The sequence below is a fragment of the Thunnus thynnus genome, chromosome 21 (assembly GCF_963924715.1).
Source record: "Thunnus thynnus chromosome 21, fThuThy2.1, whole genome shotgun sequence".
Classification (NCBI taxonomy): domain Eukaryota; kingdom Metazoa; phylum Chordata; class Actinopteri; order Scombriformes; family Scombridae; genus Thunnus; species Thunnus thynnus.
The window spans coordinates 11,927,631-11,953,646 of record NC_089537.1 but is presented as its reverse complement, the minus strand read 5'-3'; the positions used below and the strand labels follow the sequence as shown (position 1 = coordinate 11,953,646).

General features: G+C 40.1%; 3 protein-coding genes across 17 annotated transcripts in view; 1 reads left to right on the top strand and 2 right to left on the bottom strand.

Annotated features, from left to right (window-relative positions):
• Positions 1 to 142: 142 nt before the first annotated feature.
• cpb1 (carboxypeptidase B1 (tissue)) lies at positions 143 to 5,847 on the bottom strand. Of its 2 annotated transcripts, none has more exons than XM_067577555.1 (11): positions 5,700 to 5,847; positions 4,888 to 4,963; positions 4,460 to 4,584; positions 4,143 to 4,242; positions 3,951 to 4,052; positions 3,718 to 3,822; positions 3,515 to 3,625; positions 3,312 to 3,402; positions 2,637 to 2,839; positions 797 to 881; positions 143 to 511 (listed from the first exon to the last, which is right to left on the bottom strand). In XM_067577555.1, exons 1-11 carry the CDS (start codon positions 5,798 to 5,800, stop codon positions 324 to 326), a joined length of 1,287 nt encoding a protein of 428 aa, XP_067433656.1. In that variant the 5' UTR covers positions 5,801 to 5,847; the 3' UTR covers positions 143 to 323. The 2 variants fall into 2 exon arrangements, with proteins under 2 accessions (XP_067433656.1, XP_067433657.1); XM_067577556.1 differs by having other exon boundaries at positions 4,456 to 4,584; positions 5,700 to 5,763.
• Positions 5,848 to 6,154: 307 nt separating this feature from the next.
• agtr1b (angiotensin II receptor, type 1b) lies at positions 6,155 to 19,119 on the bottom strand. Of its 7 annotated transcripts, XM_067577564.1 has the most exons (6): positions 18,923 to 19,011; positions 14,302 to 14,382; positions 13,953 to 14,087; positions 13,799 to 13,813; positions 13,250 to 13,368; positions 6,155 to 8,316 (listed from the first exon to the last, which is right to left on the bottom strand). In XM_067577564.1, exon 6 carries the CDS (start codon positions 8,209 to 8,211, stop codon positions 7,117 to 7,119), a length of 1,095 nt encoding a protein of 364 aa, XP_067433665.1. In that variant the 5' UTR covers positions 8,212 to 8,316; positions 13,250 to 13,368; positions 13,799 to 13,813; positions 13,953 to 14,087; positions 14,302 to 14,382; positions 18,923 to 19,011; the 3' UTR covers positions 6,155 to 7,116. The 7 variants fall into 7 exon arrangements, with proteins under 7 accessions (XP_067433665.1, XP_067433663.1, XP_067433660.1 ...); XM_067577562.1 differs by lacking the exons at positions 13,799 to 13,813; positions 18,923 to 19,011 and adding an exon at positions 19,032 to 19,119 and having other exon boundaries at positions 13,250 to 13,435; positions 14,326 to 14,382; XM_067577559.1 differs by lacking the exon at positions 13,799 to 13,813 and having other exon boundaries at positions 13,250 to 13,435.
• Positions 16,611 to 26,016, top strand: part of zic4 (zic family member 4) — a 112,640-nt gene continuing 103,234 nt past the window's right edge. For 4 of the 8 annotated variants that reach the window (XR_010925071.1, XR_010925075.1, XR_010925072.1 and 1 more), the window contains exon 1: positions 19,135 to 19,219. The gene's annotated coding sequence lies outside the window, so the exon portion shown is untranslated. Of the gene's footprint in view, positions 18,864 to 19,134; positions 19,220 to 26,016 lie in introns of those variants that run through there. The other 4 variants (XR_010925077.1, XR_010925078.1, XR_010925073.1 and 1 more) reach the window with 3 other exon arrangements.

Genomic DNA, 26,016 nt, shown 5'->3' with positions numbered 1-26,016 from the left:
AGCAGACAAGTTTTCTGGTCTATTGGCAATGAGCTGTAAAGCATTATTTTATTCACTATCCATCACTGTTTTGTTGTATATGTTTTCCATACAAATGACAAAGGTATACTATCATATACACATAAAACATTGATTCAGCATGTGGGGATGGATCATTGATTTTATTGTTTGCACTCATCTTGACATTCTGTCAGGCACAGCGAGGAAACATGGCGGGTGGTGCCCGTATCCATGGATACGGGCTGGAGATGGCTGAGAGGTTGGTGGGGCTGGGGGCTGGTACAGAGGAGCTGAGTTGGCAGGGGTCCTGGCAGTTCCGCTCTTTAATAGAGGTTCTTCTGCACGTAGGCGGCGATGTACTTGACGGCCAGCATGGTCTCCTCACATGTGGGCTTGATCTGAGACTCGGGCAGCAGGAAGCCATAACGACCAGTGTCACGCAACTCGAAGGTGTAGGAATATTTCACTCCCAGGTCGTAGGCCCAGTCGTCAGAGCCTCCAGCAGCAGGGTCTGAGGGCAGATAAGGAGAGGGGGGATATACTGAGTGGGAAATACTGATGACCTGGGAAAGTCTGGTTGCATTTTCAGACAAATACTGGTTTGGGGGCCAAAAAAAAAATCCTTTGTTTGCAAGAAATGGCTGCAGCCCCTGATAAGTCATCTCCTTTTGTAGTCTCTAGAGGTTATATCTCTCAATAGAGGTTTGTGAAATCATAATGCAAAATATTAGAGGAGTAAAAGAGAATATCAAGCTTCCTTTCTATACATTATTTCCCAAATATGTGCTGTACTTACAGATGGTTGCAGCACCGGGTCCAATGGTGTAGGTGGTTCCATACAGACTACGCAGAGCTGCAGCAGCTTCTTTACCAAGCTTCAGCTACAATACAGAGAAGAAACAAAAGTAAGCTGTGTTAAAGCACCAATCAATAGGTTTGTGACCTCATAGAGTACAGGTATATTCACATAACTGAATATACTTGTATATGGATATTATCTGTTACTCCTGAATTTACAAACTTAAGTTAATCTTGTTTTTTAGTATCCACATATTAAAAGAGCCGTCAATCAAATATAATTGAACAGCAGTCACTGTGGTAACAAATGACAATTAGGATAATGGTAGATGCTAAAGTATTGAGTAACCGCAGCACATGCATAGAGGAGTTATTATGTCACGGTACTGACTTAGTAATGTCGGTATTATGTCTGCAGGTAACAATAATTTACGTTTTAGATATCATTACATTATCGATTCATTGTTTTATCTATAAAATGTCAGAAAATGCCAGGGAATGCTATAATTTCATGTTAATGTCTTCAAGTGTCCTGTTTTGTCTGATCAGTCCAAAATCCAAAGATATTCAGTTTTCTATCATGTATGACAAAGGAAAGCTTTAAATTGTCACATTTGAGAAGCTGCAACCAGCAACTGTTTGGCACTTTTGCTTAAAAAAATTGCCAAGGTCAGCCAACATAAGCTAATGGTCACACCAGACCAAGTAAGGTTGTATCAGTAAAACATCTAAGTGTATTGAATTGAATGATGGTGTGTTTTACTGCTTATGTATTCAACTTTTGATTTGCAAGTGGAAGACTGTTATTAATTATTTCAAAAGATACATAGCCTCTTTTTAAAGTGAAAGGACAGCCTGAAAACTGCATGCTACAATACTATAACAAACAACGATAAAATACAGATGATCATACGAATGGTAAATATATGTTTTCAGCCCTGCGGCATCCACTATCTATTGCACTAGTTAGAACAAAACATTTTTACTGATATTGCAGCAAACAGTAAAAAGGTTCAGTTAATTCCAACAGGAAATGAAAACCCCCAGAGAAATGCACGAGCAGGAAATTATATTTCTGAACGGACAGATGAGTTATGACAGATCCCTGGAGTTCTTTTGTTCTGTAAAGTGTCAGAGGAGAGCTTAAATTACAAGTGAGTAATAGAGAGGCAGAGACGTGTGATCTGCCTCGGTTAGTGTGAGAGCTGGAGCAGGGGTGTGAGTGTTAACTGCACAACCCTCGGACACCCCAGTGAGAGGTAAAAGAGCCATGAGAATGAGGCATATGAGCAGGGAGTAAATGATTTGCAGCAGCTAAGCATGGCTTTTAGATAAGAGTCATAATGGGACTAGGTTGAGTTCTTGCTTAAGCTTTTGGAAACACGTTAAGAGAAAGTAGATTCAGCTTCTGTATTGTTGAGATGTATATCTTACTGGAAATGCTAGCCATTAAAAAGTACATTCTTCTTCTATTTTTAAGTGAAGTATAGCAATCAACTAATGAATATGATTCCCATAAAGCTGTAATATATTTGAAAGACTTTCCAGCAAATTAGACAGTTATTTTTAAAATGTTTTTGATATTAGTTTTACCACTGATACTTAAATTAAGAGTTTAATCGGTCCAAACTTTAACAGACCTATGTCTGATGCAGTAAATCTAATGATATTGTTACAGTACTGTATACAGTTGCCACACCATAGCGATGCATATGGCACTGCTATGATGGATAATTATCTACTCATTGAGACTGGCCAGGCATGCCAGTTAATACATCTATTGCCCTAATTCAGCTGTGTGTGTAATACATAATTGACAGCAGGTGATGGTGACTGACCAGCTCACTGTGGTCTGCGGCCAGGTCAAAGGTGTAGGAGTAGGGGAAGAGCACCAACTGGGAGTAGGAGTGGACGGTGATGTAGGCTTTGATGGCAGACTTGTTCCTGCGGATGAAATCGGCAACATTCTTGACCTCAATCTCAGACTCAGGTGAGTACCCACAGAAGGTGTCGCTGCAGGGGTTGCTGGAGGCTCCAAGGGCTGTAATGGTGGAAAAACAGTGATACATGGGTATATTTTTCTTCAAATGTATTGTGACTATGCTTACACATGAAGTTCAGCTTACTTGTCATGAGGAATACATCCTGTGATAACAATTGTAGCCTTTTTGGCTCTTATAACCCTGAGGATGTCATGGTGATGTCATTAGGGTTACCTCAGTTTAGGCTTTAGTCCACAAATTTGTAAGAGAAACACTGTGTTGCAAACTGGAGGTGTGGAGTTTGAAAGATGTGGGTGTTTACCAGGCACCAAGTTGCATCATGGGAAATGTAGGATTCAACATTTTTGGACCCTACTATGGACTAAAAGTCAGGATATCTGGTCCTAGCTGCACATTTTTGACCATTCTTGGTTCAATCTGTTTCTCACAAGTCCCCCAACTTTACTAAAGTGAAATACTAAATCACTCAAATGTCCCCTTAAGATATTATAGTCTATATGTTACACTTACTGCACCAGCCAGCATTCCAGTTCCTGTTGGGATCAGCTCCAACGCAGCTGGAGTCAGAGCTCCTGGAGCGAGTTTTCCTCCACATCCTGTTCTAAGGTCCCCAAGTGAAAAAAATAAACATGTCAGACATGCATTTAACAAATAAGATTAAGCACAGTCTCATTTAAGTTAGATCATAAACTTGACTTGAAATTGTAGCATACACTCTTGTGGGTGAAGTCATAGCCATCAATGTTGAAAACAGGCAGAACATAGACGTCCATCTGCTCGAGAAGGCTGGTCATCTGAGAATCGCTGCCATAGGTGGACAGAGCCTGAGAAATATTGGGAAATTGAGTTTTTGTGCTGTAATCTATAACAACCTCTTTCTTAATAAGTGACGGGCCCATCTGTTTGTGTTCCTTACCTCCTTGACAAACCACTGGCAGAAAGCAGGAGAGATCCACTCTCTGGCATGGATACCACAATCCATGAAGATAGCAGGCTTGGTTGAGCCGGACTTCACACCGAGCTGTGGTTGTTACAGAGAATGATTCGGTGTTTGTTAAATGATATTAAACAGTGAGTTATAAACATGTTCAACCTTCCTCAACACTTGGGACCAATATTCATGTTTAGATATACTGTACTGTGGGATACCTTAAGGACAGTCATGGGGCGTCCCTCATAGGTGTTTCCAATCACCTCCTTGCTGATCAGACTAGGGTTGGAGGAGGAAATGGAGTTAATCCAGCTCTGGACCTGAAATCAAAGGAAGTACAATAAGAACAGGAACTAATGATCCAATTGGGGTAGAGATTTTTGACTCAGATGACTCTTTTTTCCCCTTACATTGTCCCAGCTGTTATACTTGGTGTAGCTGTGGGTCCTGGGAGAAGGTCCGCTGTCAGACTGGCCATCAACAGCAGTCTGGAGATCCTCGATGAGGATGCTAAAGATGAGAGTCTGTTAATTTGTTGTCCTTTGATCAGAGAAAAACCCAAACAAGCAATATCAACAGGAATCATACAGATTACTTCAACAGCAGTTAATAAAGGCTGAGATTCTCAAAATTGAAAGAGACATTAATTAAACAAGCCCTCATATTTCCTGTTTAGTGAAAAAGTGAAAATCAGACATATGTTCATATTTTGAATCTTGTGACCTACTCATGCTCCATTTCACTTTGCTGCAGAGTGGTGGACACAATATCCAGGTACATGGCAGGTACACGGATGTCCACATCGACGTCAATGGTCACCAGCTCAGCACTCTCGGGCCTCCAGAAGTCGACCTGCAGATGGCGCCAAAGACAAACACTTGAGATTGTTGAGACGTTTAGAAATGATGTCTAAATACAACAATTCAGCCACTACTGACAAATTGTACATGTGTGTGTATATAGGCCGTGTCTGATCTGAGCATTAAAGACAGAAAAATGTGCAATTAGATGTGATTTGCAAACTTGGACAAACACTGAGTGAATTATCAGACTGATCCAAAAAGTAGGTCCAATTGGGCCTCTTCCACCATTAGCACACAAATTAAACACCTGTAGTGAGTGAGAATAGCACATTGTGATGGTGTGTGAAGGTACCTCGACGCTTTTAGCCAGTTTCTTAATAAGGGTCACATGCTCATCAAGCACAGGCTTCAGACGGAAGACTTTGTCTCTAGTGAAAGAAAAAGGTATTAATAATACATAGCCCCAATTTTCCTAGTCACAAATGGGCAGTCTTTTTAGCAAATAGTACACAAATACTTTACTTTTGGGCCACAAAAATAGAAAAAAGGCAGCAGTGGCCATATGATTTGTGGACTCACATCATTTAAATCTTTAAAACACCTTGCTGTATTGTTTTTATTCCACAATATAAATTATTTGGTGGTTTTAACATGTTAAATTCCACCTCTTAAGTAACTTGATTCTAACAGTTCATATAATTTCAACTGCACCAGCATAAAACCACTGTGGTCAGATGTTATTTTATTGAGGCTTCCCAGCAGTGACAGATTACCAGTATGAGCTACAATCTACAGTGCTGCTGAAGTATCTCTCCAAAGGTAAAGGCCTCAGTAAAGGTGTTTGACTATCATCTCTTCTGAGGACAAATGTTGAAAAGGACCTGGATCGACAATGGACACAAACTGTATTTACTTTCAGTTGATGGGAGCCTAATTAAATTGAACCACAATGCTGGCCTATTGAGTACTCACTTGGCTCACTAGTTAACATTGGCTAAATGCAGTACTATTATACATAGCAAGCAGGTGATAAGACACAGTATGTCACTGCAAATACAAGGTCTTGACTAGCACTGCATGTTTTACATTATTATAATGACAGTGTTTTTGACGTGATTCACAGAAATGTAATATTATTTTCCTTGACAAAGATTAGAAATTTACCCCTCGAAGCGAGTGATGTCAGCCAGGGCAACAGCCACCAATCCGAAAAGCAGGAGGACCCTCATGTTAGCAGTGTAGTTGATCTCCACTCTGGACAGCATTTATAACCCCTGACCCGCCGCCAATCCACCAATCCCAATCTGTGAGGCAGCAGCATGTCATGCATCCTCCTTAAAAGATATACTCTACTGTGCACCTGTTATTTTTAGGTGCTACGTGGAGGAATGTGAGCCAAACATGATGCATAGTCAATGATTAATAGATGCTAGAGGTTATATCAGTTCTGGGAACATTTTGAATCAAGGTCACTTGATTTTGATTCCTAATAGAAAGAACAGTTACTTAATCTCAGAATTGCTATTTTTGGATGTTTCTGGTGAATGATGACACATTTTATGACAAATCAGGATGATCTGAAATACATGAGGTCATTTAAAAAGCATACAACTTATGAGTGTACTTTTTTTTTCTCCATTTTATTCATATTTTCATATATTCACAAACTGTACACTTAGAGAGTAGAAAAAAAATCTATCAACATGTTTAAATACCACAAAGACAACCACCACAGTTATTGACAATAATCACCCCACCTGGAGCGTTTGTGTTGAACTCTTATTTATACAGCATGTTTCTCCCAGACTTTGAAACATCTCAGCATTTCCATCTCATTATTCAAACACTTATTATACATTTTCACAAGGAGCACATAATTTGACAATACCATACATAGCATACTGGCACTAGTTAACAGTCAATTATGTTATTAGCTGCTATAAATTTACATCACATTTTTGCTACACATTTCCAATCGTTTCATGCATAGCTGCTGGCAGAGCATGAATGGGAGGCTTATGATTTTTTTTTTTTATTTATTTTTTTTTTTTAGCTTTGGCATCTTTACTGAGTATTTGATCACTGTCCCAACTGGTGAAAGACCTGCTGAGCACACAAAATGATTATCACTGGACAATATATTACTGCACTGTATCCTTAAGGCACAATGGCAACAAAATCCTGCAGTGCAAGCATATCTTATATAAATAATGGGATAAGCGATCTTTAATTATGTATAGTCTCTTCTAGCAGGCCAACACTCCAATATTATCTGGATTTTTTATATATAGTGACACTGACATTCATTTCATGGGCTTAGAGACAAACATTTGCCAGCATGGATGTGACAAGCATGACTTGATGATTTATGAATAATTATTCTGCAGATTGTACATAGGTAGTAAATATCTCTTGGACTCATTTATAGAGGGACATGAAAACAACATTACAACCAATCTGCATGGTTCAGTGCTTGGTAATACAGTTGGGGTTTTAAAAGCATGGAATGTCTCCTTCCTTGGCCCCTTAACCACAAACCAAAAACGTGGGGAGTGTGAAATTGTACCCTCTTTCTTTTTTCTCACTTACTGTCAGAAGAGGCCTTACTTTTGGCTGTAAGGCTCAGTGCTTCGGAGGCACGGAAGGAGAAGGAGCTCATTTTGGAGCTGATGCTCGGGTGAGCCCCGGGAGCTCCACCTGGTGAGCAACGCAACAAGCGCAGTAAGTTTTTGCGAAAATTGTGCCCTACAAAGCCGTACACAATAGGGTTAACACAACTGTTGAAGTAGGCAATGCAGATGGTGAAGGGCATGGCAGTGTCAATTATTTCCAAGATGGCACAGTTCTCCTTCACCGGTATCAGCTGGGTGAGCACCTGCATAAAGTGGAACACCTGATGGGGCACCCAGCACAGGAAGAAGGCCAGGACAGCTGCTGCAAGCATGCGCAGCACCTCATCATCCCTTGAACGGGAGCTTTTCTGAATATGTCTCGCTCCCACCAGAGCCCGACCAATGAGGCAGTAACAGGTGATGATGATGATGAAGGGCACCAGGAAGCCCAGCAGGCTTTTCATCAGGTTGATGGCCAGCAGGAGCTCTTTCAACCTCACGGCATTCTCAATGTTCGGGTGCAGAATGGCACATACTGTAGTATTTAAATTTGTGATGTTGTGGACATCTCTGGTCAATGCTGTGGGCACACTAAGCAGGAAAGCAAAAAACCAGATCACTACACAGGTGATGCGTGCATACGCCACAGTGCGGAACCTGCGTGATCGCACTGGGTGCACGATGGCCAGGTAACGGTCAATGCTGAGTGCTGTGAGGAAGAAGATGCTGGTGTAGAGATTAAAAATGACCAGCCCTGCACTGGCCTTGCACAGGAATCCTCCAAAGGGCCAGTGATAGCCTGTGGCGGTGAAGGTGGCCCACATGGGTAGAGTGATGAGGAAGGTGAGGTCAGAAACGGCGAGATTCAGCACAAAAATGTTGGCCACCGTCTTGAGCTTCATGTAGCAGTAGATGACAGCCACCACCATACTGTTTCCGATAATGCCGATGACAAAGTTACAGCTGTAGACGATGGGTACCAGGGTGAAGATGAATTCATGGCTCCCAGACATGCCGCATGTCAAAGCTATCCCTTCTGTTGCTCCTGCCGTTATATTCTTCATTTTCCCTTTTTAGTGCCAGATCCTGGGACTTTTAACAGGGGGCCCTGTCGGCAGGGTGCGTCTGTGGTGACTGATACAGGCCTTGGGCGAGGGCCTCAGCGAGTCCTATAAAAGAAACACAACAAAAATGTCACAGGCAGTGTAGGGGAAGAGCCATCATTACCACTGGCATGGCCCATAAACGCTAATCCACACGAGCACCCATGAAAGTGCTCACCCTACACTAGCTCATTAAAGACCTGCACATTAAAGCCATCCTGATGCTTTGTGTTATTTCTGTAAAATAAGATGCCATGAAAAACAGATGTATGTTATTCAATATTCCAAAAATGCTCTTTGAAACGTCATTATTCAGACAGTCTACATTCTGCCTTCTCCTTTAAATCGTCTCTTGGCTAATGAATGGCAACAGTAAAACTGTACAGTGTTTATCAAATGGCCCGTCCATCTGGGTTGACTGTCAGTACCCGGAAGGAGAGCATTTATGCCGTGTGTTACGACCTGTGTTAATGAAGGCTGCATGGAAAAGTGAGAGCTTGGATAACAACACCATTAAACACGGAGGTAGCAGGGAGGAGAGAGAGAGAGAGAGTTGAGGCTCCAGTCACTGTAAAAGACATGTCACGTTTCAAACCCTTGGTGTGCAGAGATACATTGTACCCAGCATGAGAACTTCTAATCAGCACACACCTAAACAAACAGGACAGCAGGGATTCGGCTCTGTGGAAACTTTCCTCTGTGAGAAAATCAAACCTGCTTGCTGCGGAAAATTTGCCTAGGGCTAGTTTTTTGCTTCATTTGTAGGAGCAGAATGTGAAATGGGAATAAAAAACAAATTCTCCCTTTAGTTGAGAGTCTTTATGTTTAATAGCTTAGTGAGCATCATTAGTAGAGCTGATGTAACAATATCAGCATAAGCCTCGTGTTACTATTACTAAATAGCAAAGATAGTTTTTTTATTACTAATTACATGAAAATGACAACATGATTGCGGCTGCATTAAAATCAAACAGATGCCAGGGGAAAGCATACTTTTTGGGCAAATGGCATAAGGAGAAAATGAAATATTTTTTGGGCAGTTTATTAGAATATAAAGTTGACTATTTAACATGATACAGATACCATTCAGACTACTGAATGAGCTGCCAGAATATAAATGGAAATACCACATTCTCTGATAACCAGTTTAACTGAACTAAGTCTGTGTCCTGCCACAAGATGGCATTCTAGCTTCAACATTTTATTCTCTTTGCATCTTCCAAATGACACAGGATAGGGATACCATGATAGAAAATTATAAATTTAGTTTGATCTCAGCTAGTACTGATCATTTTTTTTATTTAAAAAAACAACAACAACAGTTTCTGCTATTGCTATGACAGCTACTGTGGACAACTTATTGAATGCACTTTTAAAAAGTTTCACGAACTGCATTCCTATTGCCCTCTGGTTGGCATTAAGACTGTCTGAGCCCCTCCGGTAGAACTATTTTATCTCCAAGTCAAAAGATCTCCTTATTTTTTTCCACCAGGTTTCAGAAGATGAATTCTTTGAAGAAAAAAAAAACAAAAAAAAAACCTCTGTGCGCTAAAGCAACAACCGTATCGGTTGCAGATGTGGGGATTGTTGAGTGTGGAAGATGTGTGGCTGCCAAGGGCAACAGAATAATGAAATATCTCTGAGAGTTTCCTGCACAGACCCGGTGTAGTAGGTAGCGTAAAGCACCAACACAGACGTCATTGCTTGGATTTACTATACAAGTGTTTTCCTTCGCTAATGATTATAACAGTGGGTGGCTGTGAATTTAAACTGTACAGGGGAAAGCGACATATCAGTTTCACAATTTAAGGATTTAAAACAGTTTAAGAAAATCTCTTGATGCTTAAAAGATTTCTGATGACCACAAATGGAAATATGGGAGAAAATCCATACCACATGCCTTTTAGCATTATTAGAAGGCTTGGCATTTTCACCACCAGTATTTTTCCATGAGGGAGATACACAAGACGAGGGGACATGTGATGGGAGATAATATAAACAAGGCTGAAAGTTATTGCCGCCTATATATGTAAGTGAGCCCCATAATAAAGGGTTTGGTGGCACAGACAGAAGGTGACTAGGAAGCAGGTGATTTAGTGTTGCCGTGTCCAGTGAGATGGAGTGAGCTGGCACATTACTGAATGACAGCCATAAACCCCGGGTGACCACAGACAGGAAGGTAAACACCTACTTCACAAGGTCCACGAGCAAGCTACATCCTCTCGGACAAGACAATGGACCAGAGGGGCCAGCACTGATTGCAAACACACAGCTGCTTACAATGAATGATGAAATCAGAATGAGGAGGAAGTTGGGGACATTTTTTCCTCTGCGGCGCAATTGCTTATTCCTGAATGCCGCTGTAGTAGCAACAATCCATTTATAATCCTATTTTGGGATATTTAAAAGCAGCCTCTTGGATGGGAATTTCTTTAAAAGCTAAAGTTATCACAGCCTGAGTTGACAAAGCTGGCGTGACTTTGGTTGGATAGAAACATGGTTCCCATCAACAAAGATATCTGAGGCTGCCCTCGGCCTGAGCACTCGGCTGCCCTGACATGAGCACCACCATCTGGCTGCCCATAGAGAGAGCCACTATAATATCTGGTTGATGGAGTTAATGATTTATACCAGCCCATCATGAAGTGAGGTTCAACTTACTGGGAACACACCAACTCAGCCTCCCACGATCTCATGATCATCCGCATGTTTAGGCCTCGTTTCAAGACTGAACATTCGGCAAGAAATGAACTGCTTACATTTGTCGCAAACCAATTTTTTTGTTACAGGAATACAGAATATAAGGAAAGGTGTAAAGTCTTTGCTAGTATCATCCTAAAACTCACTTCCTCCTCTGTCTCAGTTTACAGGGTGTCACTTCAGCTCAAGGGTTTTGTAAGTAGGAAACTTGACTGAGAGCAAACTCTCTGACTGCTATAGAAACTCTTTAAATGTCAACTATGGTAGTGCCATGCAATTAAGTTGGTTGCAATTAAAAGAAATGCCCCGATCCATTACATTATTATACATACATGTTCAGAAAGAGAAAGAGCAGATGATTGTGTGTACAGAGAGAGAGAGAGAGAGAGAGAGAGAGAGAGAGAGAGAGAGAGAGAGAGAGAGAGAGAGAGAGAGAGAGAGAGAGAGAGAGAGAGAGAGAGAGAGAGAGAAAGAGAGAGAGCGTGACAGTGTCCATGAACTAAATGACTTGACTTCTGGTTGCCGCAGGGGAGCTAATGGAAGTATTGGCTTCAGAAACCACGTCTGCATTTTCCTGTTTACAAAACTGCACTTTCATATGACTTGCACAATTAAACAGCGCAAACTTTGGCCTGTGAAGCTTCCCTTCATTTCTGCTACTGTATTTTGTAAAATACGCCAGCGGCACTTTCACTACAACAACAAAACAGATTATAAATCCTTTTCTCCCCTACTTATTTTAAATCGTCAGGATAGTTTTTTGGAAGATTGTTTTGCTCTAGAACCTGAGATTTTATTAAATAACACATTTTACGGTCCAGCTTTTGTCTCCAAAATAGAATTTTTACAAGTGGAAATAGGCCTCTATAAAAGTGAAACAAATACAAAACTCTTAGTTTAAGCAGCTTTCTCTCTGAACTACCTCTTTTCCTCTCTTCCTTTACATGTTCATTCTCCAGTATTACTCCATTACTCTATTTCTCTTTCCCTCATCAGTTATACGTGTCTCTCGTGACTAACAAGGTTGAAAATTAAATGTCACCTGTTTTTCACTTGCTCTCTTCCCTGCTATTCAACAGCCACTCTGTTTTCTTCACCATCTCCCTCTTTCTTCTCTGTAGTGGGATTAAATTCTTCATAAATGAGGATTTTCAGGGAGTGCATAGCTACTGTTTATCAGGAAGTGGATCCAATTATCTCTGGTTATATGATCTCTGCTATGTAAACTTTACTATAGACTCCGTCCAGCCTTCTGTTGGTATGGTTTGCATACTGAAGTCCTGGATTTTTCCCCATCCCTCTTCACACAGTAAGCTACAGTAGATGTGGTTTTTAAAGGTTCTGCACACACAGGACTTACACATGAACAACTTAAACAAACAGCAACAACAGGTGGCACCAATCAAGTCAGTAAATGCATCTAACACATTTGGTTCATTCACCACATGTGTGGGTTCCCAAGGTTATGTCAGTGATTTTCAACAAAGGGGTTTATGAGATAAATATTTACAGAAACCTTTTTGTGTTGGAATACTAGAAATGTCTAAAAGCAGTCATAATGAATTAAAATTGGTTGATCCAATGACAGAAGCTGTTGTAGAAAGTAATGTTTAAAGAGTTGATAAACTGAGACTGCCAAAATAATTTTTTAAAAGTTGGTAAAACATCTTCCTGAGAATGAGGTAATGTGAGATCTTACCTGCGGTGCTGAACCAGGAGGCTTTTGATGCTTTCAGAGCTGGACAGACAGAGAGATAGAGACCACCGCAGTGTGCCAGTGACTGCCTCTGATTTAACTTAACTGGTGGAGCGAGACGAGCAGGAATACCGTCTGACACACAAACATACACACAACCACCCCCCTACTCTCGCTCTCTCCCACACACACACACACACACACACACACACTACAATGATGAATGAATTATATTGGGAGTCAGTCAGCTCCGTATTGTCCTAGCCCATCTCCAACAGTCTGCACACACACACAAACAAACACACAATCTTACACAATAGCATCTCTCCTCCGCCTCCTCCCTCCCCTCTCGCTTCCTCCTCCCCTCTTCCACCCACCCCCCCTACTCCCCAAGCGCCTCTTCCCTCTCTCTTAATGTCTGCTTTTAATCACTCACTTTCTCTTTCATATGACATTTATTGCTCCTTCTGACAGGTAGAGTTGATTAGACCGCCGAATCTGGGCCTGTTGCACAATCTTTTGAGGGTGTTCAATTCAGCATCACAGTTTAATTAAGCAGACACACATGTGCATAATCATAGGCAGCACTTTGGTTAATCTTACTTTAATATCTTGACCACTGCTCTTCATCGACCAGCAATCATCTCTCATCCCATGACGGTCCTGTCCCTTGTCCTCCGCACAGCATGAAAGGAATGGCGAGGCTCTGATTGTGATTAGACCTGTCGACACACTGTATTAATAGCTGCCACGAGCTCGCCCTTGGCTCAGATCAGGGTGTATCAGGGGCTAGGAGAGGGGTAAAAGTGGTGGGGTGGAGTCACAGTTGGGTTACTGGTTTTCTTTCACTCCATGCTTCCCAAGAACATTTCCCCTTTTCCAGTGCAATTCAGCTGTCACTCATTTGTCACACTTTTTTTTTTTTTTCTAAAGAGGGGCACCTATTGTTGGAATGTGTGACTGTATGTGCATGTGTGTCAAGGTAACGGAGCAGACGACGCCCCACGGTCAAGCTGGCTTTGCAGAGGCTATTTAAATGTGATTGAGGCACTTGCTGATGAGTGTGACAAGTAAAAGCGTACTAGAAAGAATAATTTCATGTGCAATAAAATAATTTGCTCGCCATGAAAGGGAGGACTTTGAAGACTTAACTGTTGTGTAATCCAGCTGTAATGAGAAAGGATTTCTATTTTTAGCAACTGCAAACATCCATCAGACACAGCTTGATGCTAAAGATATTTGTCTCTCGCTATTCTTTTCTTTCTCGAAGTCTTGACAGGTGTTGAGAAGTGGGTCACATCCTCACCTCTCTGCTGTAGTCCGAAGCCGCTATCGCAACTGCTATGGAGATGGATAGTGATGGATGAGGCAGCATGGCTGTCATCCCGTAAATCCCCTCAGTTTCAGTGTCTGCAGTGTTGACGGTAAAGAAAGCCATCACCTGGGTTAAAGACAAACGAGGAAAGAAAGGAAAAACAAACACTTTGGGCTAAGTGGAGGTCCTGTTTGGTAGCTTTTGCTCACTCAGGTGTGACCTAGTCATTTGAGAATGATCACATATACCAAGCTCTCTATGGCTGACAGACACATTTGGGTCACATTGGGTCAAAAGGCAATCTGGAGTTGTAAAACTTTTTGAAAATACAGAAACATACCGGAGGCCTCATCAGTCTTTATACCTGTCATTTTTCAGGAAGGGCAGGTTGTAGAGAGGAGGCGAGTATCTCACTTTACGTCTGAAACACAGCAACAGAGCCATTTACACCTCTAGGGTATTATGATCAGACTCCATTATGTCTTCAATTACTGTGAACGATAAGAATCATCCATTAGGCGAATGTCATCTTATTGCATATCCTGTCACGGCAGCGAGCATCCGTATGGTATCAAATCGTCCACACGTTCTCGGTCTTACTGCCACAAGAATTATCAGCAATCTATATCTGACTCACGAGACCCCTCAGGAAGTGAGGAGAGAGTTGGGTATCAAGCTCTGAATCTCCAACTGTATTTTCCACAAAGCAAACATCTCTCAGTGGAGACAGGATGTTGTTGCAACACCCCGTACTACAACATTGATTTACACAATTTACATCCAGTACAAGCAGAAACAGATGGCTACGGCTTAAAAATGAAGACCTGGGGAGAGAAGATTAGGTACTTTACATTTTTAAAGTGAATGGGTGGTGTTTATTTCAGGTTGTGGTTAATCTGTTTGCAAAGTAAAACATCATGTCCTGAAAATGAACTCCATGATTCATTCTAAAAAAAAAACACACACACAAATGGTCATCCCAAGACTATTTCTAAATTCATGTTGCGCAACATTTAGGAATCTGGTGCAACTAGAATAAAATCTAAGAAATAAGGTCATTTATCATCTAGAAAAACATCGTTGTTGTGTGAATAAGGCCAGAAAGAGGACAAGGCTTCATCTCAAGTGCTCATACCCTGGAGGTGTGATAGTGGGCGATGATCTTTCTAATCAAATCACTCTAACAAGATTAGCTGTGTTAGCACTTAAGCTGTAGTAGAATGAATTGATGACTAATTACTGGTAGCACAGAGCACTGCAGGGAAGGACAGTCCTTTCACACAGGCACTAAAATGCCAAACCATCACACAGCCACCTGCTGAAGAAAGACAATATTCTGCGAGGTCTGAAGTCTGAGCTCTTACTGTTAACTGCTGATAGGTATTGAGTGACAAGAAGCTGAGCTCATCTCTGTTATACCTTTCTAAATATAGGACACATGAAAAAAAATGGTGGAGTTTCAGAGGTGCTGCATGACTTCCATCAGAAAAACCCAAAAAAACTTGCATTAATTGATGCGTAAATTAGTAACAAAGAGCCAAGTTGAATTTTATTAAAATGAAATGATCAAGAACCTTTGCACACATGTTCCTCATTAGTTTCCCTTATTAAAATGCAAGTGTACCTAAACTGACAGACTTTGTACACACTGAGGACACAGCAGACATTTTGACTTGTCATAGCAGGAAAAGTGCAGGTGGAACTAATAACATTAACGATGGCTCTGATCCAGAAATCACTGCAAAGGAATGCAGTTAATGTTATTAGTTACACCTGTGTTTGTCAAAATGTCTGCAGTGAAAAAGATCTGTTCAACTTTACCTTTTAAGGTATTGCCATGGTTTTAGAAACATCTGTGGGCAGTGGTGGAATGTAACTGAATACACTTACTCAAGTACTGTACTTCAGTACGGTTTTACTTAACTTGAGTATTTCCATTTTATTTTACTTTGTACTTCTACTCTACTACATTTATCTGACAGCTGTAGCTACTTTTCAGATTACTGCACATGTGTAGCTGTGGCTACTTTTCACGTTGTGAGTTGTTAGCAGTTCCAATAAATAAATAATCAAGTAGTTTTAATACTTTAGCTCATAATACTTCTGTACTTTTACAGAAGTAGGATCACTCTTAAGTATGATCTTAATTACAGTGCAAAAGGAGATATCTTGTCTCCAGCAGTTAAACTTATGAAATTAAATACATCTGCATATTTATAGATTCTGTAATTTTTAATGAGGGAGAAGAAGGAGATGCCATTTTAACGATTTTTACAAGATAACTGATATTTTCTTTGCGGGAAAACCATAACAGACACAAATTATTATTCAAAGAAGAGTATTTTATACTATATACTTTATATATCTTAAAACATGTTTGGAGGAGATCTTTAAGTAAAGGATCTGAGTACTTCTCCCACCACTGTCCACGGGGATTTATCTTTCAGAAAAGAAAAAAACATGCTTAGCTCTGTGACGTGAATGTAAGGATAATACAAGAGGCACTAACTGGGGCTAGAGCTATGTGAGCAATAATGCTAAGTTGATAAATTTAGAAAAAAATACTAGCTTAGGTAAACGTTTTATTTTTTTTCTTCTTCTTATTGACATGAGAAACGATTACAATTTCCTCTCACAAAATGATCATATACGGAATATCAAAATATTCATCTTATGGTTTGCAGAAGAAAGGTAAATAAAACAAAAATAAACAAACTCTGAGCTAGAGGACAGAGTTCATATAAAGATTTTCAACAAAAAACAGGTAGTTTATACAGCCTTTGGATTACAGGAAAATCAAATTGACTCAATGTAGTGTTTGACCTCCTTTGTGAAAACCAAGAAATTCAGCTTTTTACCTGTGAATTTGCTTTTATGAATATGATAATAATTTAGCCAATAAGATTTGTAATATATAGCTTGTAATTGAATATCTTCTAGTATGCTAAACAGTATGTTTCCAAAATACGGCTGTTGATAAAGCTACACGTTATTCCAAAAGAGTCTCACAACAGGACAGCACCAAAAACTCCTGTCAAACCAGCCACCACATTATTTCCTCCTGTGTGTACACGTGTGTTAATGTTTTCCACTTGGAAGGACTGAAAAATGCGTCGACAAAATGCGGTTTGCCATTGCTTTCAAAAAAATACTTTAATTATTGTTCTAAACACCAAATCAATTTCACTGGCTCTGAATTTCCAGAATAATTAACTATGGAATTTTGGAAAAAAATCCTTCAAAATACACTTACCGGCCACTTAGGGACACCTGTGAAATCTAATACAATCCAATACAACAGCTCTGCCATAAATTCTACATTTACGAAGCTTATAAATTTTCAGTTTTTGTTGATATTGTCAGAAAGGTGATAATTCTTCAGCAGCAGAACTGTTGTATTGGATTGCATTAGTCTACACAGGTGTTCCTAGTAAAGCGGCCAGTGAGTGAATATTATACACTAAAACAAGAAGTTCTGCTCAGAAAATTATAAAAAGAAAACTGTCTGTTTCCAGTCAATAAGTTCACTTCTGACACATCCTTGACAACCTCAGGTGGCTGCACAAAAACTTACAGAACTTTTCTGAATTTCAATGACATGATACACAAATATGCGGTGGCATATTCAGCATGTTATAAAAAGGAAACTATCTGTTTCCAATCAGTAATTTAACTCAAGGTAAATTTCAAAACATCTCAAGTAAGTGCACAAACAATTTTACTGTAGTAAAAAATTCATGAACACAAACACAATGTGTTCACTTTAAGCGACCTATCTGTTTGTGTTCCCTAAGAGCACATTAACCTTGGATAGCAGAGCATAATAAAATGTGGCCTGTGATATTCCAGCTGCAGTTGCGACTGTCATCTGGGATATTCAAATGACCCAAATGTCATACAGTTTTGACTTGAGTCCAGGAACTCAATTACTCTACTGATAACATTGGAACGTTGTGTGGGTGGTTAAAAGTCATTGTCATCATTGGTTTATTTGAGTAATTGTTGTCTGTTTTCAATCCAAAGTCTAAATTTGTCCTGATGCTTTTGGAACGCCATCAAGACATGCCACTCGGGTTGTTTAAAAGTATATTCAGTATTGTCATGATGCCATTTCTTTTATTGTAGCCAGTATTTGACAACATTTGTAAACTTTAAATGAACGATACTTGTTATTTGTTCTGTATTTGAGTAAATGCCATTGGTCGTGCCATTGTTTCTTCTATTTGTGGTTCTACTCTGAACACCAGATGCCACTCCCACGACCCCTGCACCAAAAATATAATGATCACCAGCACACTACAACGAAACATTTGAAATATAAAAGTAAGATTGAATGAACTAAAACAGTAAGTGAAATCAGGCACTGGAAGCAAATCAAATGAATCACTTAAGATGTAGAGAAGGACACTTTATTTCAGATGGATTCTGTGGCTAAAGATGTACTTTTTTATCAAACACTTTCCACAATGAATCGTTCTGCAACTTTTTGTGCAGCTGCCTGGGGTCAGACCGATTCTTTCCATAATATGCTGAATATGATACCTTGTTAATTTGTATAAAAGACGTCAAGGCTCTGTTTATTCAAATTCCACAGTGGATTCTCCAGATTCATAACCTCCTTGGTGAGCCAGTGAAACTGATTTAGCGTTTAGAGCAATAAATATGTATTTTTTCATTCCACTTTCTGCATCAAACTCTAATACTATTAGTTGACTGTAAAGTAAATGAAATGAAACCGCATTTTTTTCCCCACGGATCATTCAATTCGTCCAGGTGGAAAAACCTCATTACCGTAATAACGCGCGCAGAAGGAAATAACGTGGCAGCTGGCTTGACCGCAGTGTACCAAAACAAGTGAACAGCAGTCTCAGGGGAGCTACAACATGTACAACTAATATCAGGGTAAAATCAATAAGTTTAAAAAAAACTTCCTTTATTTTGTTATTTATCAGATTACTCACGCGAACTAGAGTTGCTGGAGGTAACACGCTTTAGCTCCAACATGTAGCCTATCCGACACACCTGTGTAGAATATGGCGGTCTATTTAAACTGTCAGTGCGCGCACTCACCTTGCTGTAAAACGGCTACAAACCTGCTGCTTCTGCTTCTGTTGTTAACACAGCATTTCACAAGCTAACTCGCCTGTGTTTATTGTCATCACTGTTTCTTCAGGACGGATTTATTCAGGAAAGAACCGTCTTTGGTGCTGATGTTGTTCCAAAAGTCTGCTAAGGTGCTGCTGCTCCACTTCACCAAGGTAAGAACTTACTGCTTGTGCTAATATAGTGTATTGCGAGGTGATATCTTGGCTCTGTTCAGATGGTGTTTGTGTGCATGGCTGACTTACTGCTGGTTGATTGTGGCCTATGTCTTGGCCTTTGTTGCTGCTGCCCTCTCCACCTGTATGCAGTGTTTGCCATGGTGGCTGCATATGTTGCCCTTGCAGAGCTTGTTTTTCATTCATTACATGTGATTTTGGATGTTTTCATGCAGCTGATTTGCATGTTGATGAATATGAATACTCATGTTTGAGTATTATGAATGTTATTGGCTAAACTGGTGTTGCAGCATGTTTCTGTCAAGATGGTGGTTGTTGTTGTTGTTTTGGGGATTATAACCCTAATAATAATCTCTATTTATAGAGCACATTTCTAAACCCATGTTACAAAATGCTTTACATAAGGCAACAACTTCAAAACAGGCAGATCATAAAAACAGAAACAAATCATACAGATGACAGCAGATCATAAAAACAAAATAAGCAAATAAAACAAAACCAATTACGCTGTTGCCATGCAAAAGGACAGTCAATAACAATCAAGTCAAATCAGAAAAAGCTCTCCAATAAAAGTATGTTTTAAGAAAGGATTTAAAAGAGGTCACCGATTTCCTCAGGCAGCCCGTTCCATAGCTTCGGGGCTCTGACTGCAAATGTTCTGTCACCTCTAGTTTTCAGCCGCGTCTCAGGAACAGATAAATGACCTCTGCCCGAGGATCTCAGGTCACGTACTGGCATGTATGTGACTTTTAACGTCATCAATGAAGAGAAATGTCCTCCCCTCCTCCTAGTAACATCTCTGTACTCCCTCATGGCAGGGTTTTACAGCTCTGATCAGACCGGCTGTGATTGGGAACTGCAGCGTGACATCGGGTTGAGTTTCTCCAAAAGTTGACTCTGGATCAACTTTCCGGCCACAGGCTCGTGCGGCACTGCTGTGGCCAAAACCCTCTGCAGCCTAAATGCACTACCCCCATTCAAATGAATGCGAGGACTAGCGTTTTCGCCGCACTGCCTGATTTGGTCTGCACACGGCCTAAGAGGTCAGACGAGCCTTAAGAGTCAACAGTAAGATCTTAAAATGAATTCTAAAACATACTGGGAGCCAGTGCAAGGAGGCCAAAACAGGCGTCATATGGTCATTTCTCTTGGATCTTGTTAAAAGTCTGGCAGCTGAGTTCTGTGCAATCTGGAGCCAATTAATAGATTTTTTTGGTTGAGGCAGGTGAACAGGTTGTTGCAATAGTTGAGGCGTGAGGAGATGAAGGTGTGTAAAATGTGTTGTTGAAAGATAAAATAGATCATACTTTGAAAATATATCTAAGATGATGAAGACTACACAAGTTTTGTAGTGTGCTTCTCAAAGCTTAAGTTGCTATCAAACCAAACGCCAAGATTCTTTGCATCACGTTCCAACAGGGAACCAGTAGATGGTAAAATTTGTTTTGTTATATGCTGGAAGCCAATTACTACAATCTCTGGTTTGCTTGAGTTAAGTTGCAGAAAATGTTGAGACATCCACCTTTTGACATCACATAGGCAGTCATGTAGTGAACTCAACATGTCAGGATTAGAGACTCTAACGGACAGGAAGCCTACATCTGCGTGTCATCGGCATAACAATGAAAGGAAATACCGTGTCTATGGATAATATGTCCCAAGGGAAGCATGTACAGAAAAAATAAAATTGGTCCCAAAAGTGACCCCTGAGGGACACCATACTTGACAGGAGCAAAAGATGACATGTGGCTATCAATGGAGACACAAAACCTCCTGTTTGAGAGGTATGAAGATATTCCTACCCAGTGCCTCAGCCTGTTAACAGAATGACATGTTCGACTGTGTCAATGACAGAGCTAAGGTCCAGAGGAACAAGCACATCCAGCGTCAGCAGTGATTGAAAGGTTATTGGTCACCCTGAGAGGGGCATACAACCATTAGATGAAGAACTAATAAAAACTGACAGCAGACTGGGCCCAATAGATTCAATGACTTTAAGAACTTTGTTGGTATTACATCAACTAGACCGGAAGACACTTTTATAGAAGAGAGTATCTCTAAAAGCTCAGACAAGGAAATGGGAGAAAAATGATTAAGTGTTCTGTGGTGGGTGATGAACATTAGAGTATGTGCCATTAGGGGTAACAGAACATCGGATGGATTCTACTTTATTGATGAAGTAAGATAAAAACTTTTCACAGACAGGATCACTTTCAGTTGGAGCACAAGGAGGGGTCAGATTTACCAGCTGATCAACAGTCTTAAATAAAAATATGAGGTTATGCCGATGGGCAGAGATAAATTCAGAGAAGTATTGTGCTCTTGCATTCTTTACCATATTATTGTAGTGGAGTAATAACTCCTTCATAGCCTCATAGTGTACTTGGAGACCTGATTTCTTCCATTTCTGCTCTGCTCTCCTACACTCAGACTTACAGCTACTAATATTATAATTTATCCAAAGCTGCTTTCTTTTTCTAGGCTTTGACCTGACTTTAAGAGAGCAATTTATTTAATATGGACAGACAGACAGAGTTAAAACAGTCTGTTGGTATGATGGTGCTCAGACAGGAGTGAGCTATGATTATTAAGTGTACAGAACCTTGAGACACTTTGTTCATTAAAAATGTGAGAGCACGTAGGGTGAGGTTGGACAGTGTTAATGCTATATTTCACAGGTAAAAACTATGCATTTATCGTCGGATACAGTGGGAACTCTCACAACCTTGGTGTTAACAAGGTCTAAGGTATGGCCATGGTTATGTGTTGGTCCATAAATAAATGTACTGTTCAAGGTTAAAACATGTAATGATGTATAAAATATAAGCAGTGTGAATGTTTGAGGAGTAATCAACATGGATGTTAAAATCACCACATTTAGAGGATGCAAACATTAGGTATTGTAACTGTCTTGCAAACAGCCCTTTTGAATCTGCTTCTGTTCTGTTATATCAAGCTAAACATGGCTTTTGTCACACATTTAGTAAGAAACATCACATTTTCAACACACAACCCACATTCCAATTGAGTGAGTTTGTGACCACTTGCTTTTTTCCCCCCTCTTATCATAATTTCAACCACTGACCTCCTGTTTTGTAGTTTATGCTGCTGCTCAGCTCTAGTTATCTGTACCTTAATCTTACATCCATGTCCTATACTGCTTATCTGTGCTGCATGACATTCTTGAGAACAAATTGCGTCTATCCAATGTGTTGCTCTGCTCTTCTACTGTGCTGCTTAAACTGTGCTTTCAAACGGCTGCAAAAAGTTGCTGCTACTCTTGCTGCTCATTTAGCTTTCTATAAGTCCAGCTTTCCCCTTTTGAGGAAAGTTTATTATCGTTGCTCCGCTATCCCTGCTGTGCTGAACTCGGTGAACGTTTGTGGTGAGTGACAGGGTCAGAGTCGTGTAGATGTCAAATATCAACTCTAATCTGTATTTGTACACCAAGTATTACATTTTGGAGCATATAAATAACCGGTATTACTGAAGACAGGCAGACTTTTCCTTAAAACTGTTAACGCTTTAATGTTTTGAGTATGGTATTTATTGATACATTCTTGTTAAGTGAAGACAAACTTGCTCACATAGAAATAGATGTAAATTAAGGCATTTATCAGCTTAATTAGACACCTAATTAACATAAATGCTTATGTTTAAAATATTGCAGTAATTATGGTGTTACATTAAGAACATACAAGCCTCTTGTTTAAGACTGATGTTCATCGGGGAAGCCTAGTAGTTCACTTGACAGTGGCATATACTAACTGATTTGCATTTGGTCTGGGGGTGTTAAAGGCTATAATATATAATCCTGATGGTGTTTTTATAGTGTAGATAATGTGACAGGAAGGCTGGACTCCAGTAAGCCACCAGGACACCTTATAACATGTATTTCATCTAACGGAAATTCAGATAGACATAACAAACATCCATCTACACAGAGCTAATTCCTGGGCTCCTGACACTTATACACATCCAGCTCTACTTACATCACCCCCGGATGGGCCACAAGGGACCCGTCCAATGTGACTTTAACAAACCTTTTATTTTCTCAGTGTGCTGTATAGGTGTCAGGGACACTTCTAGCACCATCCCACAGATGCAGCCAAGGCTCAGAAAATATTTACTGCATCTCTCACACTGAATGGACCTGCCTTGTTAGGGTTGTTGCCTGCATGACTCAAAAAACTGTGCTCGTGTGAGAGGACGAAAGTGACGTAGACAAAGAGTAACAGAACAGAAAGTGTGTTTTGCCTCATCAGCTGCGTTTTTTTGTTTTTTTTTTGTAAGGAGTCAGTAATATGTGTACAACCTGTATGCACACTGGTTTTTGACTGACCTTTGCCCTTGACTTTTCAATTTCTGCTTAACGTCACGGAAATCACTGACCCAGAGGTTGACCCAGGAGATGTAAAATTATGTGACCGCCACACTCCTCTAGATTGGAGTGAAAGAGCAGATATATCAAAGACAACAAATCTTTTGCACAAACAGGAAGCGTCCAAGAGACTGGGGGGTGGTGGGGTGGTGGGAAGGCCTTTAACAGGCCTCTAAGAGCCACATTGTTTAGGTCTGGGCTCCCCAAGGTTGCCTTTTTACATCTGCACACAGGGAGGGATGGGAAAATACTGAAGGGGATGCTGAGGGAGGTTTGCTAGTTCCTCTTAAGTGTAACCTCTCGCATGAATATTTTAGGCACTTTATTAGATCTGTTAAAGATAAAAAAAGGCATTTGTGTACTTCCTTCCAGTCCTGTGAGGTTTATCAGGATGACATTTGAATTCAATAAAACAGTGAGCTGTCATGCAGACATGTTTTGCCAGCTTCCTTAAGGTGCTTTCTGTTCAGCCGAAGGAGCATTACAGACTAATGGAGGAGGAGGAAGAAGTAATGTTGCCTTCAAGCAAGGAAGTGAGTGTCTTGCACTCGAGGTTTGATTCTCTTTATGAAAGAGATTTGTCATTAAGACATCTTGGGCACAGATTGTAGTGGCGTAAACAAATAAATTTGTCTGTTATTTCATTCTGTAGTCTGCTGTTTTCTGATCGTTTCACTCGTCAGCAGTGGAAGAGCAAACTCTGTCAGTAAAATGCTCACTTTCATTTTTACTGCTCTTACACTCCTATTGTCCTATTGTATGGTTGTACGCTCTTTTGCTGTATGCTCTTTTGCTGATACTATGTGTTCCTGGAGTCAGCACATGTACATTTTTGGTGTGTGTGTATATATGCATATGCCCATGTCTTTTATGTGAATTCGTGTGAGTGCGTAAGACAGAGACTTTGCACGCACACAATGGCACACTAAGTGTCTGGAACCAGTTCTTATCCCCAGCCAGCCTTTCCTTATGTAAACAGCATGTGAACAGCATTGAGTTTTCTTTCTCACCCATTACCCTCTCTCTTCTAAAAGAGCCACAACCATGTCATGGAATATAACCATGGCGCTATTGAAAGACAACCCCAGTTAGATGCCAGAATAAAACTAATAATAAATAACATGTTGAAATACATGTTCTACAGTGTATGATACTATCTCAGCTTGTACCTACTTCCACTTATACCCCCTCCAACCAAGCCATTATTTTCTGGGTCTGCTGGAGAGTTTTGGTTCAGCTGAGTCAATAGCCCTGGGGGGCCCTCCAGATCGTATAAACACACCCGTCCTCCGGGAAGAGGGTGACTCGCGCCATGCTGGCGATGTTTTGTCATGTCCTCATCTCTGTAGTAACAAACAGATTAGTCTTTTGACAGATGTGTTTGAAGGAAATGGTTCACTCTTTGATGACCCTGTCATGTTACAAATAAACAGGTTTTCTTTTGCCATAACATGACTTATAATTGTACATTATATATTATAAGTATTTGAAACAAATCATGGTTTCTGGTTACAAAAGAGTATCCATAATATCTATGGAATCCACTTTTCCACTCTCCAATCATATGCTTAATGTTTCAAACTAGAGCTGCAAGTAACAATTATTTTCACTATTGATTAATCTGTCGATTAATCATTTAGTTGTTTGGTCTTTAAAATGTCAGAAAATGATGAAAAATCACTCTTTCCCAAAGCCCAAGATGCAACCTAAAATGTCTTGTTTTGTCCTGACCAACAGTTCACAACCCAAACCAGAAAATATTCACATTTTAGGAAGCGGGAACAAGAGAATTTTGTTATTCTTTCTTAAAAAAAACGACTCAATGATTGATCAGTTATTCAAAATAGTTGGCAATTAATTTTCTGTCGATTTGACTAATCAATTAATCAACTAATCATTGCAGCTCAATTTCAAACATCAACATGGTTAAACTTCTCAATCTGAATCCTCACGCACAAACCTGTGGGGCTTGTGAGAAGACATGTGCGTTAGTTTGTACATGTTAGGCCATCTGTTTCTTGCTCTTCCACTGATCAGGAGCACTACTCTGTCCCTGCAAATTCATGGTAATTATGTATAAATATACAGTCAGTAGTTTAATTAATATAGGACTGATTCTTAGTCCATTAAAATTCTTCAATAAATCAGATACATAAACAATTAAATTGCATGTACTCTTCAGAAAATTGGCAAGATTGTTACCCCCCTGAAGTAGGGGGCGTTTCAGGAGGATGAATTTTTTGCTAGTTTGAGCTCATATAATCTGGTTGATTATAAATTAGGACCAGTATCATCATTGGCAATAATATCATAACATATTGTGTCATTGCTGAGAACCTTGGTGACCTCTACAGGCACCTACTTTGCAATTTAGAGTCTGTGTTTTGGGTTTGTG

Bases quoted from the DNA above. Each gene is read 5' to 3' on its own strand.
- agtr1b (XM_067577562.1), bottom strand. From the start codon at position 8,211: ATGAAGAATATAACGGCAGGAGCAACAGAAGGGATAGCTTTGACATGC.
- cpb1 (XM_067577555.1), bottom strand. From the start codon at position 5,800: ATGCTGTCCAGAGTGGAGATCAACTACACTGCTAACATGAGGGTCCTC. The intron at 4,053-4,142 runs GTAAGGGGAAAA...CTTTGATTTCAG, and splicing joins AGTATAACAGCTGGGACAAT to GTCCAGAGCTGGATTAACTC. The intron at 882-2,636 runs GTCAGTCACCAT...TCTGTATTGTAG, and splicing joins CCGCAGACCACAGTGAGCTG to CTGAAGCTTGGTAAAGAAGC.